Genomic DNA, 22,768 nt, shown 5'->3' with positions numbered 1-22,768 from the left:
TCGGGGTGCCTGGGTGGCTCAGTCAGTTAAGCATCTGACTCTTGGTTTCAGCTCAGGTCATGATCTCAGTTTGTGGGTTTGAGCCCCGCATCAGGCTCTGCACTGTCAGTGCAGAGCCTGCTTGGGATTCTTTTTCTCTCCCTCTCTTTCTGTTCCTCCCCTGCTTGCATTGTCTGTCTCTGTCAACAATAAATAAATAAACTTAAAAAAGTTTTTTTAGATAAATAAGTGCCTCAAAATATGGACAAATCAACAGAAAAAAGGAATATAATGACTTAAAAATATCCTCAACTTCATTCACAAGGAATGCAAATTTAAACTATATTGAAATAGCATTTTTAACCTATGTTGCAAAGAGAAGATATTTTGATTTTGGTAACACTTTGTGTTAGCAAGGGATGAGGAAATCATTTCACACACTACTGGTAGGGAGTTTTCACTGGTATAATGTCTATGAAATTTACTAATATCAAAATTTACACTGCTATATGATTTGGCTGAGAAAAGCCAGGACTCTGGTCTTCAGACATACTCATAGATCAGAAAATGATGTATCTATAAGGATGTTCCTTGTGCCAATGCATCAATTCGTTTACCAACTACAAATAGTCTAAATGTCCATCAATAGGGGAGAAGTTCAATATGTTATGGCACATCCATATAATCAAATAGTGTGCAGGTGTTAAAAAAAAAAAAAGGCAGTTCTGTGTGCATAGGTACAGAACGACTTCTAAAACACTATTGTGTGCAAAACCCAAGATGCTCAACAGTGTGTAACACACACACACACGACCATCTCTGATGAGAGAAGAATCCGATAAATGCAAGCTGTCTATAGAAGGTGACTAGGAGACGGGTTGGAGGAAGAATTATTTTCACTTTTTACTTATCCCTTTGGTATCTTTTTTGTACCTTTCTGCTCAATTAAAAAAAAAAAAAAATCACTTTTTTTTTTTTTTTTTTTTTTTTTAAAAGCAAAGGATCTCTTTTAAAGAAAACTGCTTGTTTCACAGGATGAGATTTTCATGTGTGAGGGCCAGGGGTATACGATATGCTTCCATAAACACGATTCTATGAAGTCCATAGGGGAATGAGAGATACAAATAAAAAGGATTCGATTCCTCAGGGCACTTGGGTGGCTCAGTAGGTTAAGTGTCTGACTCTTGATTTTGGTTCATGTCATGATCTTGAAGTTCGTGAGGTTGAGCCCGCATCAGACTCTGAGCTAACAGCTCAGAGGCTGCTTGGGATTCTCCCTCTCCCTCTCCCTCCCTCTCTCTTTCTCTCTCTGCCCCTCCACTGCTCACACTTATGTGCGCTTTCACTCTCTCTCTCAAAATAAATAAATAAATAAATAAATATCTTTACAGAATAAAATAAAAAGGATTCTAGTCCTGGCTCTGACCATGACGCAAATACTGCCTGGTATCCTCAGCCCCTCCAGCTCTCCAGAGCAATTCATGGTTCTAACAACTTTAGGGGCCTTTTGTATAGCAACTAAATTAGATGGCAATCAACATTATTAATAGAAAGTATGCCTCCATAGGAGACATTCTCGTGTTTTTCGATCTTCAAAATGATCTTGTTTTTTTTTTTTTTTTAATTTTTTTTTTTTCAACGTTTATTTATTTTTGGGACAGAGAGAGACAGAGCATGAATGGGGGAGGGGCAGAGAGAGAGAGGGAGACACAGAATCGGAAACAGGCTCCAGGCTCTGAGCCATCAGCCCAGAGCCCGACGCGGGGCTCGAACTCACGGACCGCGAGATCGTGACCTGGCTGAAGTCGGACGCTTAACCGACTGCGCCACCCAGGCGCCCCGATCTTCAAAATGATCTTAACAAAATGAACTGTGACAAGTGCTTCACAAGTAACTGGATGGAGGAGACAGTAGGAAAAAGGTGGTGGGAAGGTAGAGATGCCAGGGGGAGGAAGAAGCTGGGCCACCCTAGAATTAACTCAGCGTGCTCATCCTCCAAATGCTGTCACCTCTTAAATGACCTACAGGGCTCCCAGGAACACGTATGTCAGGGCACAGTGGTCGTTGGAGTCCAGATTATTCAACATGCATTCCACAATATGCTGGCAAGCAGGAAAGCAGACAAGATTACACCCTATGTGATTCTCAGCGGAGCGCTGTCCTCACTCACCCGGATATGCTGGAGGTAGAGAGACAGGTCTCGGATAAAAGATTTGATCAATCTTTCTTGCATTCGGAAGTTCTTTTCTGTTTCTTCAAATGCTTCATCTTTTATCTGTTCACAGTAAACACGTGCTGTTAGCAGATTTGGATTCTCCCGCAACCTATCCTAGGGGCAAAAGCGTCTTTCTTAAAAATATCTTTTGTCTAAATTTTAAACCTTTGAGGTTTCCCCGAGTCACACTGAATTGAATCGAAACACCCCTATGTGACCCTGAAAGATCTCCAAAATACACACAGGCCCTCTTACCCTCACAGCTTTGCTCTCTTCCTGTCCCTGGAGCCCACCATATTTGTTCACCCTGGTGCCCTAGCTCGAGGTGTCACCTTGTCTGGTATGCCCTCCCCTCCCCCTATGCCAAACTACCTTCTTTCTTTGAGGTTTAGATTAAATCTCTTGCCAACATGAAGCTCACTCTCATGGAGGTCCTGTTTTAAGTACTACGGCATCCAGAAAACAAACTGCAAAACTTAACAGCTGACTGTTCTCTAGCTGCTGTTTTCCACCAATTGCACGCTGCATATATGGAAGAGTAGAATGAAGCCTGGTGACTTCAGATCCACTCTCAGCAATGTGCATGACCTGTTTACAAATTACTCAATTTCGCAGACTTTATGTTTCTTTATTTGTGACGTGTGGTGTTGAACGATGGTGATCTCTTAAATCCCTTCTAGCTTCATGTCTACAATTCTGTCTCCCCAAATAGATCATAAGCTCCTCACGGGCATCTAAAACCACATTAACTATGATATAGTGACCGATTTGGCCTGATTTGTCTTTGTACACATCGTAAGCAGCTCACCAAAGCACGGGTAAAGGTTGAGGGAGTGGGGTGGGTGGATTCACCTACCCAGTAGCCGCAGGGTCCTGTATCCACCAGCTGACAAATACTAAAAGAGGTACTAAGAGGGGAATCATGCAATCGACACCATGCAGGCTGCCCTGGGGAACCCCAAAACTCTGCGAAGATGTGCCAAACCTTCAAGTGTGGGAATCTCACCTGTGGAGCAAAGCCAGTGAGGTGCTTCAGGTGACTGCTAACTCGGTTGGATTTCTTGATGATGGAGTGGATGTTCAGTTTGGAAATTTTCTCCATGAGGCTGTCTTCATCACCTTTTCGGTACTTGAGGACTAGGGAGTGAGTCAAGAAAGCCCTTCTCTGAGCATGGACAGACTACAACACGAGCCACAAAATGAGATCAACAACCCAAACTAGAGCTAGTGCTTGTATTCAGTGAGCTCATAACTGACTACAGACAAAACATGAATAAAGATCACCATTATGGACGGACGGGATACTTGACAAAGCACAGATAGAGACTGTGCAGACTAGGGGTGGTGAGGAGCAAAGGGAGCAGAAGGGTCAGGAGAAGAGTCTAAGATTTGGAGTCAAGGAAACTTGTGAGCTCAATGCCTGGGTCCATCATTTCATCAAGGTGTGGCCTTCCATAAATCAGTTGACTTCTCTAAGCCTCACTTCCTTCTCCAATAAAATGTAGAAAGAAACGCTACTTGCTTTATAAGACCATCTTAAATGGTCTCCTGTACAAATGAGATGTATTATTTATTTATCTTTAAGTTTATTTATTTATTTTGAGACAGAGCAAGCAGGGTAAGGGCAGAGAGAGAGGGAGAGAGAGAATCCCAAGCAGGGTCTGCACTGTCAGCACAGAGCCCAATGCTCGAACTCACAAACTGTGAGATCATGACCTGAGCTGAAGGCGGAAGCTTAACAGACGAAGTTACCCAAGCGCCCAAGATGTATTTTTCATTTGAATGTTTATTCATTTTTGAGAGAGAGAAAATGAGTGGGGGAGGGCAGAAAGAGAGAGGGAGACACAGAATCTGAAGCAGGTCCAGGCTCCGAGCTGCCAGCACAGAGCCCCGATGGAGGGCTCAAACCCACAAACCTCAAGATCATGATCTGAGCCGAAGTCTGATGCTTAACCGACTTGAGCCACCCAGGTGCCCCCTGAAATGTATTTTTTAAAGGTTTCATTTATTTTGAGAGAGAGAGAGAAAAAAAGAGAGCAAGTTGGGGAGGGGCAGAGAGAGCGAGAGAGAATCCTAAGCTGGCTCTGCGCTGTCAGCACGGAACCAGAAACAGGGCTCGGTCTCACAGTTCATGAGATCATGACCTGAGCTGAAATCAAGAGTCAGATGCTTAACTGACTGAGCCAGCCAGGTGCCCCACAAACGAGATATTTATATCCAATGGTCTCACACAGTAAAAAGCTATACAGGAGTCATGTGATTAACTACTGTGTCATACCTTAGGCACAATATCAAGAAAAGCCTGGAGATGCCAGAAGGGTTGCAAGAGAACTTGGGAGGCACCACGAAGGCACACTTTATCGTTGCAGGAGATGAAGACGACATTACATTAGGAGACATGAACCAAGACAAAGGGCTAGATAGCCCAAGGGCTTGAACAGCACAGTCAACATTACATACCAGTGTGGGTGACGAGGTGGAAGCAGAAGGCAGAGAAAGAGGTTATACTCTCCATTCTTTGCGGATATGACTAACAAACCAGGTTAGCCTGGTCACCATGCATACTCATCGAGCATTCAAATTAGAGCCTCATAAGAGGTTTGATGAAAAGAGAAAAGAAACGGTTTGCTTCATTCCACATAATAAAGAATGCGCTGGGTGGTTTGGCAACTGGCTGCACAGTGCTGGGGGCGGGGCTCAGACCAGAGAGGAGTCACATGACCCAGAGATGGGGCAAACTGGGGTTTTCTGGAAGAAGGTGAAAATTCCTAACTGAAGTGGAGGTAGTAAAACATCCGACCCGGCATACGCAGGAGGACAAATCTAGGCACGGGTGGAAAAGGATGGCCTTCAATGAGCTGCGAAGGGAATCACCGGTGCCTGCATAAGCCACTCTCCAGTCTTCACATCCTTGGGGAAGACTTACTGCTCTACGCTTGATCACAGATGCCTTACTTCTGCTGCTCCACGGCTGTACTCTCCTTATGTTATTGCTTTCTTCTTTCCCATTTCCCCCAAATTCTGCCACCATTTCTTCAAGCACAGCCCTGTTACCCACCCTCTGCCTTGCCCATCTCTGGTGAAGTAACAATTCTTCTGATTAGGAGAGCGTTGTCAAGGGCATTCCTCCTTTTCGGCAAGTATGCTTTTCTTACCCAGGTCCTTTCGACGTTTATATTCATTAATGTTAACGTTGATCTCCTTGACTGCCAGGACTGCATTGGTTAAGGGCACTTTATCGGGGTGAGATTCTGGGGTGGAATTCAGCAACTCCATCAGCAGCAGTGGGTAGCGCATTACTCTCTGGACTGGCTTGATGAGGAAGGAGCCCAGGTTAATGTAATTTGTGCACCCCCTGTAAGAGAGGGTAAAACAGAGACTTTTAATCAACCGTCAATAATACAGGGTCTATTTTGTAGCAATGTGGATGCAACTGGAGAGTGTTATGCTAAGTGAAGTAAGTCATACAGGGAAGGACAGATACCATATGTTTTCACTCTTATGTGCATCCTGAGAAACTTAACAGAAAACCATGGGGGAGGGGAAGTAAAAAAAAAAAAAAAAGTTAGAGAGGGAGGGAGTCAAACCATAAGAAACTCTTAAAAACTGAGAATAAACTTGAGGGTTGATGGGGGGTGGGAGGGAGGGGAAGGTGGGTGATGGGCATTGAGGAGGGCACCTGTTCGGATGAGCACTGGGTGTTGTAATGGAAACCAATTTGACAATAAATTTCATATTAAAAACAATAATAATAATACAGGGCCTATTGGTGGTGTCTGTGATTCTTAAATAAAGATAGTTGTGTTCTCTCACCCTCCTTTCCAATTTCATGTTTTCAACGAATATTTTCTGGGCACCTAATAAACACCAGGTACTGTTCTAGGTACTGAGGATTTAGCAGTGACCTGTCCTGGTGGAAGGAGACAGGCAACAAGCAAACATTACATGAAGTGTCATTTGGTGGGAAGAACTATGGAGAAAAATACAGCACAGCAGACCTATTCCTAGGTTTCTGTCTATAAAGGAAGAAAATAAAGAAATGAGCTTGTGCGTCAAGGGCAAGGGACTTACCATTCTGTGTACAGGCTCCTACAGGGCGGCAGGCATGAAAAGAAAACAGACAGCTGCTTAGAGGTGATACTAATGCCAATTTTCAATTTCTCAGAATATATTAGTTCAACTAATGCCTTATCAGCTGGGCAGACAAAAAAAATCACATGGCATAAAAGGAAAATTATGAATATCTGTGGAGGCATATCTAGTCCACTAAAAAGTTAATAAGCCCCTAACTTCACTTTGATCTACTTAGACATACATTATATCCTTATAACCTACCTCTCTAACTCCAGGAGAATCTCACCTGAAGGTCAAGAATAAGTGAATTTGGTCTTCTTACCTACACTCTTGTTAATTTGGACCAAACTATCTTTCTGGCTGCTTCTTACCTGAACATGCTAATTTAACACTTTTGTATCTGTAGACACAAAGCAGGAAGCCACTTCAGATTTTCAAGGAAAAAGGGAATAAGAAGAGCAAGTGACAGAACAGGACTTTAGTTTTAAAATAAGATAGATGTTGGGGTGCCAGTTAAGCGTCCGACTTCGGCTCAGGTCATGATCTCACAGCTCGTGGGTTCAAGCACCCGCATCAGGTGATGTGCTGACAGCTCAGAGCCTGGAGACTACTTTGGGTTCTGTGTCTCCCTCTCTCTCTGCCCCTCCCATGCTCACACTCTGTGTGTGTGTGTCTCTCTCTCAAAAATAAATAAACATTAAGTAAATAAATAAATAAATAAATAAATAAAATAAGATACGTGTCACAAGAAGTCTAGATGTATACATGCAATGACTTCTACAAGGCAGAACTAAAGACTTATGATAGAAGTGAAGCAGACAAAACTCCTACTTGAGATCGGCCAAGGAGTCCTGAAGATGCTTCTGGATCTTCTCATCCTTCTCATAGATTTCCAGCAGTGAAATGGCCTCATCATGATTCTGGCAGTAGACCTTGTACGTTCCCTCAAGCTCATCCCGGTGATCAAGAAACACAGGCCCTTTGGAATATGCATAAACATACAGAGTGTTTAGTAACTTTCTTCTCAGTATCCTCAATGTAGTTTTATCACAATAAATAATAATGAGACTATCCATCCAATTTATAAGAAATTTCCATGAAACCGCTCAAAATTATATTTACTTAAAGCAAAATTTAAGAGGACCATGTCATCACGTATTTATTTTTCAGAACACACACACACAGAACTGGTCCCGGAAACTGCCTCCAGTCCCCTTTCAGTCAGACACAGTAAGGTGTCTGCAAGGGTTCCAACCTTGCAGTTGGAGTCCAACCTTGACTCCAACCTCATGAGACCCTGAGCCAGAACTACCCTGCTAAGCGACTCTGGGATTTCCTCAGCCACAGGCTCTGTGAGATAATACACGTTTCTTATTTTAGGCTGCTAAGTTTTGGTATAATTTGTCACACAGCAATAGATAATACAGTTCCCTCGTTTATTAAAAGTAGATCGCTGTTTTTCAAACATTTTTTTGACAATGACCCACATGAATAAAAACATTTTAAATCATGACTCATGTACTTATATGTAGAATTGAAATAAGAAGTAAGTTTTAAAAACCTGTAGCTATGCTTATTATTTATAGTACACTCTGGTATTTTCTATTTTATTTTATTGAAAAAAGTACGCTGGGTGCAACTTACTGTATTGATCTCATGACCCACTAATGGTCTACAACCGTCAGTCTAGAAAATATCAGACCATGTGACATCTAAAATATCTTCTATTGCTAACATCCTGTGTCACATCAAAGCAGGGGGCCAAATAACCTCTGAACTAAGTAACTGAAACTTCATTTTCCTAGCAAAGCTTCATTTTCCCATTTAGTACCAGTGAAACTACTTCACCCCCTACTTTCTATCCATGAAGTTAAAAAAAAAAGGGGGGGGGAAGCTGCTTCTGAAGCAATGGCAGGAGCTCATACCTACAGCATCGCTGATTTCCAGGTCAGCCAATAACTGCTTTGAGACCTTAATCACCATCTGCATATTTCCAAAAAGTCCTTCAAAATCAATGTTTGGTATCTGAGAAAGGGAAACAAAACGTAAAAACGCATGGAAATGAAATTAATGACATACCATTCATATTAGGAACATCTCTTCAAGGATGGTACAAAATTGTTCAAGGTCATCTTCACTCAATGTCACAAAGTTCCCAAAATAGGAATGCGCCAACATTATCTTTAGTGTCACTTGTCCTTAAGCCAATTACTCTCTGCTTTACTCCCCTCCTCCACTACCTTAGTAAAATGACTACTACCAATTTGGTCCATAATTACATTGGGATACAAATTTCCATCCAGTACCCAAAATCTGATGGCAGTGCCCACTTCCTATACTAGTTCTTAGGAGTGAATGCTCCAGAAGTACAAACTCAAGCAAAGCCCTGATGCCCAAGTAAGTAACAGTAAGGACAGTAAATCCCCAGGGTGCTGTTAACTGGTTTTTCCTATCTCCAGCATCTAGACAAGTACCTGGCACATACACCACAGTCAGGGTTTCCTGAATACACCCTGTACAGTCAGGTGCTGGAGGCTGTAACCCCTCATCCCCAGACTGTATTATATTATTATACAACCTTCCCAATAAAGTGACAACCCAGACTTCCTGGAAGTGTTTTCAGCAGGAAACGTCCTGGGAGCTACTGCAGTAAGTCTGGTAAGTTAACGGTGGACTTGAGAAGGGACAGGTGCTGAAAGGGTAGGTCGACAACACAGGTATGTTGGGACCCTTGAAGTAAGGGCAGCAGCAGCAGCCACAGACTTTATTTGAAATCCAGTAACTCTTGTGGGGAAAGTGCCCATATCCTAATGCTCCAGGCTTGGAGAATCACATTCAAGGTAAAGCAAACTTGCTCCCACAGTTCCCACCTGTGCCTGCTGCAGAGGCACCATGATGTGCTCAATGCACATTTCCAGATCCCGAATGTAGTCTCTTTCCGTCTGCAGAAGTTCTTCTATCACCTTGGCTCTCTTCTCCAGCATCCTCTGCTCTGGGTTTTCGGTGTACACAGACCCAGGAGGGGCCACTGGTGATGAGGACTGGGAGGAGAGGAGCGTCATTTCTAGAACGGAAGACAGAACCGGTCAGCAGCTCTGGGTGTTGAAAGCAAGACTCTTCAACAGTTTAGGCTGAACAGAAAACATTCCTTGAGAACCAAAGTCTCACACCTGTCAACCATCAGGAGTTCCGGTCACACGTCCGTTCTAATCATGAACAGATGAAGGGCTGAGAACTTCTCTCATCTGGGTGATAACATTTCTAGAATTTGTCTTAGAAAGGAGTAGCTGGCCCATTTTAGGGCCAACCTAAACCTCTTAGGAAAGAGGTTGAGAGAGGTGCAGTTCTCATAAAGAATTGCTTTCACTTAATTAGGTATAAAACCCAATGCATGAGGTCAACAGCAGAAATACCAATCTGGAAGTTAAAAACATTGATACAGCAAATTAAAAAGAATATTATGGGGAACATAACAATGCCAACTAAGGAGAAGACAAGAGTTAGATAGGAATTACCGAGAGACTGTAGGGCCTACCATGCTCCAGTCACTGTGATAGAGGATTAACATATACAATGAAATATACAAAAATTATTTAGATTCTCCATATCAACACATTAATGAAGACTAGAGTACCCTGTTACATCAAATGCCCTAGAAAATACAAAGGTACTAGAAAGATGAAGTTCTTTTTAATGGTATCATGAACCAAAAGAACCCGTATAGAACCATACTTCATGATCTAAAAATTAAAACAACTATGTACCCTGTCATTAGCTTTTACAATAACCTATTCGTTAGATACAGATGATGAGAGTTATTTATAAAGATGGGATGGCATTTGTTCATTTAAGATAAACATTAAATACGAAAATAAACAACTGAAAACAATTCCACCAACGAAGCAACCTCTGCTCAGTTTATTTCAAATTTCTTAAGATCCACTTTAAAAAACCTACAAATTTGGTAAGTAAATATACTAGTCTGAGTGTGATCACAAGAATATATTTACCAGATCTGAGATGCAAAACACCTTAGTTCTTATACTACTTACGGAAAACTAGGCTTTCACATCAGATTTTAATCTCCAAAAATCTTCCCCACTGCCCCTTCTCTAAGAATTTAGGAATTCCAATGTTTAAAAAAGAATGCACCCAGTTTCTAATTGTACTCTGTTTCCAAAAACAATTCTCCACTAAAAAAAGCAACAACCCCCCTCCCAAAAAAACAGAATTCTTTGGAGAAATGGATAATTGCAAGACTGAGGCAAAGGAAGTACAGATGAACCTGAAACATCTAATGGCAGAAAGTAAGAAAGTGCTCAATAAAATGATGGAGGCATTTCAAAAAGGCAAGGAGCCAGCTTGAAGTGGCTCCTATTGGCCAAATCTGGTACAATCTGAGTATCAAATAAGCACAGCAATGGACTGTCCATTAATACTAAAATAAGCATCCAAGAGTTCATATTGATAACATATAAGTACATAAATAAATGGGGCAGAAGACCATGTTTTTTCTTATGGTATAATGTGAACTAATAAATACAGAAGAAATGATGGGAACTAGAAAATCATCATTTTGCAATATCAGAATAAAATTTGGTCCAGGCACAAATCATCAACGGAGACTTCTGGTGTTGGTGGTGAGTCTGATGATGATCAGGATATTTGCAAAGTTTTTAGTTAGTTATGACAAATCACTTATTAATTACAAAAATGAAAAATAGTGACTCTATATGGTGGAGAAAGGGAGAGTATAATAGCTGAGTAATCAAAATTCACATCACCAATAAGGGACAAAGAGACATCACGTTTCTTCATTTGTCATATCTAGAAAAACACAGTATCTCTTACGTGGTATCCCAGTCAAAAATGCATAATCTGAGGGGTGTCTGGGCGGCTCAGTAGGTTAAGTGTCCAGACTCTTGATTTTGGCTCAGGTCATAATCTCACAGTTCCTGAGATCAAGCCCTGCGATGGGCTCTGCGCTGACAGTGGGGAGCCTGCCTGGGATTCTCTCCTCTTTCTGCCCCTCGCTGTGTGCTGCTCTCTCTCAAAATAAATAAAAAACATTTAAAAAATCTGAAACAAATCTTGAGGAAAGATCAGACAAACCCAAACCGAGGATTTGCATTTTTCAAAATGTCATGTTTGAAAGACAAAGAGGGACACCTGGCTGGCTCAGTTGGTGGAGCATGCAACTCTTGATCTTGAGGTCATGAGTTCGAGCCCCACATTGGGGGTACAGTTTACCACCCCCCAAAAAAAAGAAAAGAAAAAGAAAGAAAAAGGAAGCCTGAGAGTTCTCAATCAAAGATAACTGAGGAGGGGTGCCTGGATGGCTGAGTTGATTAAGCATCCAACTTCGGCTCTAGTCATGATCTTGCAATTGAGCTCAGGTCATGATTTTGTGGCTCATGAGTTTGAGCCCTGCGTTGGGTTCTATGCTGACAGCTCAGAGCCTGGAGCCTGTTTTGAATTCCATGTTTCCCTCTCTCTCTGCCCCTCCCCTCCTCATGCTCTGTCTCTTAAATGAATAAATAAATAAACATTAAAACAAAATTAAAGGGGCGCCCGGGCGGCTGGGTCAGTTGAGTGTCCGACTTCGGCTCGGGTCAGGTCTCATGGTTCATGGGTTTGAGCCCCACATCGGGCTCTGTGCTGACACCTCAGAGCCTGGAGCCTGCTTCAGATTCTGTATCCCCCTCTCTCTCTGCCCTTCCCCCACTCATGCTGTCTCTCTAACTCTCTCAAGAATAATAAACATTAAACAATTTTTTTTTTTTTTTTTTTTTTTTTTTTTTTTTTCAACGTTTATTTTTTTTTATTTTTGGGACAGAGAGAGACAGAGCATGAACGGGGGAGGGGCAGAGAGAGAGGGGGACACAGAATCGGAAACAGGCTCCAGGCTCTGAGCCATCAGCCCAGAGCCTGACGCGGGGCTCGAACTCACGGACCGCGAGATCGTGACCTGGCTGAAGTCGGACGCTTAACCGACTGCGCCACCCAGGCGCCCCTAAACAATTTTTTTTAATAAAAAAAAAAAGGTAACTGAGGAGATGACAAATAAATGCCATGTGTGATTCTGAACTGAATCCTGATCTGGAGAACAAATTGGTACAAAGGACATTACTAGGACAATAGATGGAAGTTGAAATCTAGACTGTAAATTAGATAAATTATCAAATCAGTGAAAATTTTCCTAAAATGATAAATCTATGTAGGACATCCATGGTTCATACAAAATACACACTGAAGCTTATGAAAGGACATGATGTATGCAACCTATACTCAGTCAGAAAAGTGTGTGTGTGTGTGTGTGTGTGTGTGTGTGTGTGTGTGTGTAGAGAGAAAAAATGAACACAAAAACACAGCAAAATGTTAAACACCAGTGCATATGAATAAAGGATACACAGGAGGTTGTTTGCACTACTGCAATAATCTGTAAAGTTTGTTTTTCAAAATAAAGTTTTAAAAAAAGACACAATAGAAAAATATTTTTCTTGAACTTTTTTTGGTAGAATGAATGACAAAATTTCAAGCATAACTCTCATTTCACTTGAGTGCTAAATCATAATCCTAAATTAATTATATATTTTCAATAGCCTTGTTTTACACTTTTTATGCAATTTCAAGCAATAGAATCTCAGTCTCAGTTATGGTTTCATAAGTGGCAAGTTGAGGGGCGCCTGGGTGGCTCAGTCGGTTAAGCGTCCAACTTCAACTCAGGTCATGATCTCGTGGTCCGTGAGTTCGAGCCCCGCATTGGGCTCTGGGCTGATGGCTTGGAGCCTGCTTCCAATTCTGTGTCTCCCTCTCTCTCTAACCCCTCTCCTGTTCATGCTCTGTCTCTGTCTCAAAAATAAATAAACGATAAAAAAAAATAGAGAGTCATAAGTGGCAAGTTGAGAAGAGAAACTCGTTTTTGAAATTTGTTATCTTTGGGGCACCTGGCTGGCTCAGTCGTTTAAGCATCCAATTCAGCTCAGGTCGTTATCTCGCGGTTTGTGGGTTCGAGCCCCTCGTCAGGCTCTGTGTTGGCAGTGCAGAATCTCTTGGGATTTTCTCTCTCTCTCTCTCTCTCTCTCTCTCTCTCTCTGCTCCTACCCCACTTGCTTTCTCTCTCTCCGCTCAAAATAAATAAATAAATAAATTTTAAAAATAAAATAAAATAATTTATTATCTTTCTTATTTTAGTATTATTGACATACAACATTTATACTAGTTTCAGGCGTACAACATAATGATATGTTATTTTTAGAAGAAACTCATTTTTAATGTAGGGCTAAAAAGTTCTGAAAGGAAGAACATTTATTGAATCCCTATCGCATGCAATGAGCTTTACATATTTATGTCCCTGAACTCATTTAATATTCATGCCAAAACTCTGAAGTTGTATGATACTCGATTTAATAGAAAATCTGGGTTTTGAGAAGTTGCCCCACTTGTCCCAGGTTATGTAGAGAGTAAATGGCAGCTGTGGAATTTGAATCTAAATACATCTCAATCCAAATCCTATGCACTTAATCCTGTACCATTTTGCCTCCCTAGCCTGGAATCTCAACTAGAAAAGGTCAGGGGTTTGTTTATTTGCTTCAAATCTTGAAAATTCTCTGGAAACGATTCTATCTCGGGAATCAAAGTTCTCTTAACTATTATAGTTGAAAGCTTAGAATACCACCAAGTACTCATCAATCAAACGCCAGCAACCTACACTAAGAAACTCAGATTTTTATAAAAAGAGAAAAAAACAAATGGTAACAATTCTTTTAACCTACCAGCATGCTTTTTTTTTTTGTAGGTACATTTATAAACTCTTGGCCTGCCTTTAAATAAAAATAATAATAATAATAAAACAGGAACACTTTAGCATGATTTAAAACCCCTGTGGGATGTATCTGCAATTCTGACAAAATTATTCTACATGCTTCTGAAGATGTAGATGACCCTTCATGACCCCTCAAACTCTACACACATATGACTTCTCAAGATTAAGCCAAACTAGAAATATCTGACTTGAAATGACTCCAAATGTAAAACTCTTTTATTATTCCAAATATGTCCTAAGGAAAAAGTCTGATCTAAAATTTTAGTATCTGGGACAACCAAGTGAGAGAAGGTGGCCTCGCCGCTCGCCGAGCTGCAGCGGAGACAGGCTGTGAACCCTGCACTTCCCTACTCTAGCTGGGTGACCCCGGCAAGTCCACTCTTGCCTCTGGGCCTCAATGTCCTCATCCGTAAAATGAAGGTAATAATGTTCACTTTGCCAAGCTGCTGAGGGAATAAACAAGGTAATAACTTGACACAAGTTAGTTTTTTTCCCAACTTGGGTCAGAAAATGCTGTCCGCACCAGATTAAGGTAAAATGCACCACGTAGAAATGCTCTGTCCAGATACTACAACATTTTGCTTTTCCATAAGAACAATAAAAGCTGAGGAAGCCCAGTAGTAGCCTACACTGCAGGGTGCGGACCAGATCCCCCCCCCCCCCCCCAGGATGGCCCTGGAGGTGTTTAGGAGCTGGAGCCTAGGCTGACTGCACAGATTTACTTTCTGGGATAAAACAATTTGTACTGGGTTGTATTTTCCTTTTGTTCCCCTACCCAGTCCCCCCTCCGCCCCCCCACCCCCCGCCCCACAAAACCTTGATCCCACCTCCTCTCAAGATCTCCCCAGCCCTCAGGTTAGTGCGCGTCATCAGGCTCCTTCCACGGTGTTGTGAGGAAGGGACCCAGTGAACCCGCAACTCCACAAACCAAAGCAGAGTAGCAGAGAAAAGCCACTCACTTCTTCCTTCCTCTGAAAGCTGGCTCCAGGTTTGGTGGTGAAAATCTCAGAACTGCCCCAAGGTCCCAGGCTGCCCCGGCTGCCCCACCTGTTGCCCCGGGCCCGGCATCCCAGGAGGCACCTGCGGCCCCAAAAGGCTGCGGTGAGGACGTGTGTGTCCCAGGGTAACCGGCCGAGTATGGTCTTCCCAGGGCTCTGGAATGCTCCGCAACCCCCAAATCCTTTGAATAGGGTAGGCATTTCCCCCAGGCTTTCCCACATTTACATATGAATCGCCCGAGCCCCCTAGGCTATCGCGCCGGGAGGTTCTAAAGGATGGAGCTGGAATCCTCCAGAGGGACCGAGCTGCAGAAAGCGGCCCAGCTTTGCTCAGACCCCTTCCCCTCTCGCATTCCTTTCCTGCTCCTGACACCATCTCAATTTCACTTCAGGGGTTTTTAACCCAAGAATATTACCTCTCACTTTGCCTGCCCCTACTAAGCTTTGTTCGGGGGGGATGCTCTTTTTAGGGAAGAATTCTGAAGGCCCATCCACCTCTCCCTTAAGAGGCCACGCTGTGAAGTGGGTGAACTTTGTCAATTTTGTCTGCCCTAGGACCTGGCTTACTGCAGCATCCCCCTGCCCCCCAGGCCAGCCCACCAGGCTGGGGCTTTGCCCAGGGACCTGGACCTCCTTCTTTGGGGACCTTACCCTACTGCTAACGGAATGCAGATCTCAGCTGGGCTGCTCCCAGCACAGCAAGAACGGCACAGAGTAGTTCACAGGGACCCGGAGCCCTGCTCACAGCTCACAAACACCGACACTTGGAAAGTAACTGGGAAGAAAAGAAAGTTGCAGAACAAAAGGTTATTTTTTGCAAGACAAAATAGAGGAAAGGGAAAAGAGAGAAAAAAGAAATCCTGCAAAAAATCACTACACATTTCCATAAATGGACATAATACAGAAGTCCAAAGGAAAAGGGATTGAAGGGGAACACACCGCCCTCACACCTCAAGGAGGGAATTGGATTGAGGGTAGAAGGCTCAATGGAGGCCTGAGCTGAATCAGCACTTAAAAAAATTTTTTTTAATTTATTATTTTTTTTTATTTTTTATTTTTTTAAATTTACACCCAAATTAGTTAGCATATAATGCAACAATGATTTCAGGAGTAGATTCCTTAATGCCCCTTACCCATTTAGCCCATCCCCCCTCCCACAACCCCTCCGGTAACCCTCTGTTTGTTCTCCGCATTTAAGAGTCTCTTCTGTTTTGTCCCCCTCCCTGTTTTTATATTAATTTTGTTTCCCTTCCCTTATGTTCATCTGTTTTATCCCTTAAAGTCCTCATGTGAGTGAAGTCATATGATATTTGTCTTTCTCTGACTAATTTCACTTAGCATAGTACCCTCCAGTTCCATCCATGTAGTTGCAAATAAAAAAAAATTTTTTTTAACATTTATTTACTTTTGAGAGAGAGACAGATCATGAACAGGGAGAGGCAGAGAGAAAGAGAAAGAGACTCCGAAGCAGGCTCCAGGCTCTGAGCTGTCAGCACAGAGCTCCAGGACATGGGGACATGGGGCTCGAACTCTGTGCTTCAACTCACAAGCCCTGAGGTCATGACCTGAGCTGAAGTCGGATACTCAACGGACTAAGCCACCCAAGTGCCCCTGAATCAGCACTTTTTAATCTCACAAGAATCTATTAATGTATTGCCAGTAATTTAAAATAAACTGTCATACTAAGAAACGTCTGTATTGGTGAAATTTTGAGCAATCTCCGAGATGACAGCTTTGATAAAGAGCCCTTCCCACCGTGTCTAAAATCTCACCGTTCACTTGTGAGGCCCATCTGGTTGGGAGCCCACATTGGGGCTTCCCTCCACCATCTAGCGCAGCTCCTTTCAGCTTTATGTTCTAACAAATACTTCTATGGCACTTTCTGTGTGTGTAAAGTGCTGATCTAAGCACTTTATAAATACTGGCTTATTTAATCCTCATAACACCACAACCACACTGTGCCCATTATACTGAGCAGGAATGAAGACAAACTCAGTAACTGGCCCAGTAAGCTCAAGACTGGCTCCTGTCTGGGCCCCTGACCAATAGCTACTCTGCCTCCAGGCCAATCATGGGAGTTGTGACCTAAATTCTACCTGTGGGTTCTGGGGGCCACCCGGTAGCTACTAACAAAACAGAGTGGCTCCAAAGCACAACTTAACCCCTGTAGAGCCACAGTTCACCCACAATAAAGTGAACAATTACGTATTGAAGCATATCTGCATATGTTCCTGTGATTATATCTATAAAACCCCATTTAGTATCATGTAAATAATCCTTCAGACAGAATCAAATCTAGTACTGTAATACACAGTAAATATTCCATGGTATTCTGGATAGTTTATGGCTGAACACATGTGAAACAAAGGAAAAGACTTATCTTATCCTGTCTTTTGACAGCTTTCTGACATACATATCAATCATCTTTCCCAGGGAAGGGGAGAGCCCCCTTCACAAAACCTCAGCTCTTTCTTGTTAACCCTGAAAGACACGATACCCAAAGGGATAGGGCAGCAGGTAGAAACTTTTAATGCTTTCTCTTCTTCTTAAAAAAAAAGTCAAACCTTTTAACCCAGGAGTCTACTGTTAGGAATTTATTACATGTAAATCATTGGACAAATGCACAAGATGTACATATAGGGAAGTTCTTCAATGTGTAAAAAAAATTTACAAACAGTCTAACCAGAAACTGCCAAACTTTCTCCAAAAAGCGGCCTGGTTAAATAAAGTATGTCATATATCTGTATGACAGACTACTATTGTAGCCATTCAGTACACATTTATTTTTTTTTAAGTTCTTTTTTATTTATTTTGAGAGAGAGCGTGAGTATGAGTGGGGGAGGGACAGAGAAAGAGAGAGAGAGAGAGAGAGAGAGAGAGAGAGAGAGAGAGAATCCAAAGTAGCTACATGCTGTCAGTGCAGGGCCAGATGTGGGGCTTGAAGTCACGAACTGTGAGATTATGAGATCATGAGCTGAGCCGCAACCAAGAATTGGGCGCTTGACCGACTGAGCCACTAAGGTACCCCTGAGTACACATTTATATTTATTAACATGGAATATTGTCTATGAAAAAGCATGTTACAAAATAGTTAATGAAAGAACTGTAATTCTGTTAAAAAGGGAAAATACTTTCAGTGTGTATATTTGAAAATGCGTAAGTCTTGATAGTGATGGAAATTCAGGTATCTTTCCCTTTCTTTGACTGTATTTCCTAGTATTTCTACAGTGAACATGTAATGTTGATATAACAAAGAATAATAAAGTGGGGGGGAACATCTGCTAGAAGATGAGAATATTCTAATACCAGCAGCTCTCAATTACTCTGTTAATCCATTTCAAATTCTTTCCTTGCTTTTTAATAACCTGAGGTTTCTTTCCTGACCTGAAGAACGTGGGCAAGGAGACACTGCTGAAGCAACAATTTGCCAGTCTCCTAAGAAAAGCAAAACCACACTACCTTTTGTAAATTTGCTCTTCTTCCCCCCAGGCCCAACCGGAGGAATCAGAAATCCTGGTTTTCCTGATCTCCACACGACTCAGGCCAGGCCACCCAGCCCCCCACCAAGTCTTCACCTCCAGCACCTACAAAACTCTACTGGGAGAAGGTTTGCTCAAAGTAAAACGTCAGGGGCTGTGGTCACTGGCTTTTCCTCAGGGCTCACAGCCACCCAACTTCAGAGAGGAATCATCACATTTAGGTCCTAAATCTCAACAGCAACTGAAAAAAAACGTTCCCTGTGGCTTGTACTCATTAACCACCCGCTTACTTTGGCAAGCAGCTTCCAGCACAATCCCTGCTGGGAAAGTTTCCACCTCGGGGGAAGCTCAGCTCAAAATTTCTCATTTCTCCTTTCCTTTTCCAGGCCCTGTGGCCTTCAGGAGGGCAAAGGAGTTAAGTGCCCAAAGTACAGGAGTCTGCAATTTCTTACACTGCCAGGATGGGAAGTTTAATTCTAGGACCAGCTCAAACACCATTTTTGGACACTTACCAAATACACATAAATCCTAGAGGGGTGTGCTGATGGTGTGACATTATTATTATTATTTAATCCTTAGGCAGCAGAAATGAAATTATCAAGAGGGCAAAGATAGTTTTCATAAAATAATTCACTAAAAATAATTTATCACTGTTTAATAAGCAAGCTTTGATTATAGTCAACCAACAAAACTCTATACACAAAGCTTTATTTTCTAAGCACACACACATCTGATATTGTATTTACCAAGTCTCTTGAACGAAGTTATTATTGCTCACATTTTACAAATGAGGAAACAGGGGCACAAACCAGTGAAATAGCTTGCCTGTGATCACAGGGCTGATAAAGCTACATATTCAAAACCAGCATCCCAGACCAGTGCTTTCCGTGAAGGGTCAAGGCCTGTTCTGGATTATGTCTTCTCTGTATGCACAGGGCCATTTCTGGCATTATATTTCCAATTTTAATAATGACACTACAGTGATGTTTCAAAATTTGCTCATGTCCGTGCCCCTCTGGCTATTTTTCTAACATACTCTATAAAACTAGACTTTCTTCAACTTCTGTGAGATGGTTTACTTTTAGTCCTTCCGTTTGCCCTCACAGTATTTTATGTATCTTTTATAACTGTGTAACTCCCCCACATCAATTCACCTGAATTATAATCTTGTTCAAGTTATAACTATAAAACTTATGGATATTTATTTAAGTTTATTTATTTATTTTGAGAGAGACAGAGTGCACACAAGTGGGGAGGGACAGAGAGAGAGAGGGACAGAATCCCAAGCAGGCTCCATGCTGTCAGCACAGAACCCCATGTGAGGCTCGGACTTATGAACCATGAGATCATGACCTGAGCCAAAACCAAGAGTCTGCGCTTAACTGACTGAGCCACCCAGGGGCCCATCTATGAATATTTAATAGAGAGCTACCAGAGTGCTAGGCGATGGGGCAAACGTAGAGAAAGCTGAAATGCCCTCAAAAGCTTTCTTTAGTCTCATCAGGAAAGTCATTTCATCTGTCCCGTGTTCAAGAACAGCAAACAGAATAGGGCTAAACTAGATGTCTTTAAAGTTATTTCCATTTGACTTAATCTAGTTGAACAGGCAAAACATAAGCTCATGAAACAAAAGAATAGTAAAAAATTGAATCAACTTAAGCATTAAGGGTTTTGGTTATATTTATTTCAATGAACCCAATCTCTCAAAATAAAGATTATTTCCAAGTATGATCCAATATTTTGATGGTAAAATCTCATTAAACTTTGGATATCTGTCATTATATACTAGTATCTTATTTTCTAGTTGACACATGGAAAAATATAAAACCTCAATACAAGGAAAATATAAATCATGTTTTCCCTAGGACCCCAATCATAAGTGCCATGTTGGTTTAAACAAGCTCTGGGCATCTCCTAGATCTCCCCTGGCTTCCATTTTGGGGCTGTCAGTGATGCTACTTCTAGATCTTGAGAGGGCAGCAGGTGTAGTGACTATAGCCCTCAAACTACAAAAGCCCTGGTATCGAGCCCTGCCTCCCCTCCTACCTGTGTGATCTTAGACATGTTACATGACCTCTCTGGGCCATTGTTTCCATGTATATGTAACGAAGGGGCCTTGTTGGTTACTTCCAAGATCTAAAATCTTACATGACTTCCTACTCTGTTACTTAACTTACTCCTCTCAGTTTGGAGTAACCACATCAACTTTTTTTTTTTTTTTTTAAACGTTTATTTATTTTTGAGACAGAGAGAGATAGAGCATGAACGGGGGAAGGTCAGAGAGAGAGGGAGACACAGAATCTAAAACAGTCTCCAGGCTCTGAGCTGTTAGCTCAGAGCCCGATGCGGGGCTGGAACCCACGAACTGCGAGATCGTGACCTGAGCTGAAGTCGGACGCTTAGACGACTGAGCCACCCAGGCACCCCAACCACATCAACTTCTAACTAGTCCCACAAGAAGTGCCACTTGTAAGTGTCTTTGGACACATGTAGACAGTTGGCCACTTCCTTTAGTGAGCCCTGAGGACTAGGCATATGCTGCGATTATTATGGAACCTAGAACAGTGTACTTCCAGTGTTTGTTTCCTTCTTAATCCTTGAACATGACAAGCTCAGCTGGTGTCCCTGCTTTTCTGCTCACCTACTGTCCTTTAAGCCCAGCCATACAAAGGCCTCTCTAGTCCCTGGATTAGACCTTTCTCTCAACTTCCCTCCTTAAGCAGCATTACAAAATAATAGGTACTATTTTATCTTTTTTTTTTTTTTTTTAATTTTTTTTTTCAACGTTTATTTATTTTTGGGACAGAGAGAGACAGAGCATGAACGGGGGAGGGGCAGAGAGAGAGGGAGACACAGAATCGGAAACAGGCTCCAGGCTCTGAGCCATCAGCCCAGAGCCTGACGCGGGGCTCGAACTCACAGACCTCGAGATCGTGACCTGGCTGAAGTCGGACGCTTAACCGACTGCGCCACCCAGGCGCCCCTATTTTATCTTTTTTTAAAAAAACACTGCCAAGTCACATTTATTCTAGGTGTGTGATGCCAGTTCAACTTTTGAAAATCAAATCATATGACCAAGTCAATCGATAGAGAAAAAAATACATTTGTAAAAATCTGACATCCATATACAGTAATAAGTACCAGAAAACTAGGAATAGAGCGGAACTATCTCAATTTGGAACAGAACACTGTATTAAAACCCTAGGGTGTTTACTTTTTGATGTACATATTCTGTGCCCCAAAATAGAATTTGACAACACACATTCACTGAGCACCTACGATATGCCAAGTATTGCTGGGTTCTAGAAACGCTACCTTTACCACCATCACAAAGCTTAGACTCCACTGGACTTTTGTGCATACCTAATCCGTAGTTCTTAGCACAGCAACTGGTACTTAATAAATGGCAACAATTATTATAACTTAGAGTGCCCTGAGCACTACTCTGCTATAGCTGGGATAGAAGACATTACCCAAAATTTTTTTTTTATTTTTATTTTTTTAGGGAGGAGAGGAGAGAGAGAATCTTAAGCAGGCTCCATGCCCAGCGTGGAGTTTGCCACCAGGCTCAATCTCACAACCCTTTGATCATGACCTGAGCTATAAAAATCAAGAGTCAGATGCTTGTGGCGCCTGGGTGGCTTAGTCAGTTGAACATCCAACTCTTGATTTTTAGCTCAGGTGATGCTCTTATGGTTTGTAGGATTGAGTCCTGGGTCAGACTCTGCACTCACAGCACAGATCCTGCTTGGGATTCTCCCTCTTCCTTTCTCTCTGCCCCTCCCCTGCTCACTCTCTCTCAAAATAAATAAATTAATTAATTAAAAAAAAAAAAGAGTCGGATGCTTAACCAACTGAGCCACCCAGGCGCCCCTACCCAAAGAGTTTTGAAAAATCATGAACTATCCTAACTTTTATGAAAATTTCAGTTACAATTTTGTACATAGTTACCCCTATGGCACTGGGGTAAATGAGGTTTAAATCTTCTTTTATGCAGGGCAGGGGCTGGAGAGCAAGAAAACTGAATTCCCTATCTCCAAATCACTGAGGAAAGAGCTAGAAGAATTCTCTAATATTTTTTGTCTAAGTATTGCTGTAAGGTCAGCACTGAGTAGAAGCATCTCCACATTTCAGTAGATACTAAGACGCACAGTTTTGCACATTTTAGCATTTCTGAAAGCAAGATATGTTTTCCAAG

At 42.1% G+C, this 22,768-nt stretch overlaps 1 protein-coding gene across 2 annotated transcripts in view; it reads right to left on the bottom strand.

Moving 5' to 3' along the window:
* Positions 1-22,768, bottom strand: part of LOC115527059 (dynamin binding protein) — a 113,252-nt gene that overhangs the window by 13,935 nt on the left and 76,549 nt on the right. For both annotated transcript variants that reach the window (XM_030334442.1, XM_030334443.1), the window contains 7 exons: positions 9,139-9,332; positions 8,194-8,293; positions 7,100-7,247; positions 6,266-6,283; positions 5,350-5,549; positions 3,201-3,331; positions 2,150-2,254 (listed from right to left, as the gene is read on the bottom strand). In XM_030334442.1, coding sequence (XP_030190302.1) covers positions 2,150-2,254; positions 3,201-3,331; positions 5,350-5,549; positions 6,266-6,283; positions 7,100-7,247; positions 8,194-8,293; positions 9,139-9,332 — 896 coding nt within the window. The remainder of the gene's footprint in view (positions 1-2,149; positions 2,255-3,200; positions 3,332-5,349; positions 5,550-6,265; positions 6,284-7,099; positions 7,248-8,193; positions 8,294-9,138; positions 9,333-22,768) is intronic.

Source organism: Lynx canadensis, chromosome D2 (genome assembly GCF_007474595.2).
Source record: "Lynx canadensis isolate LIC74 chromosome D2, mLynCan4.pri.v2, whole genome shotgun sequence".
NCBI classification, from domain to species: Eukaryota; Metazoa; Chordata; class Mammalia; order Carnivora; family Felidae; genus Lynx; species Lynx canadensis.
The sequence above is the reverse complement of the archived record's forward strand: the minus strand, read 5'-3'. Positions and strand labels throughout refer to the sequence as shown.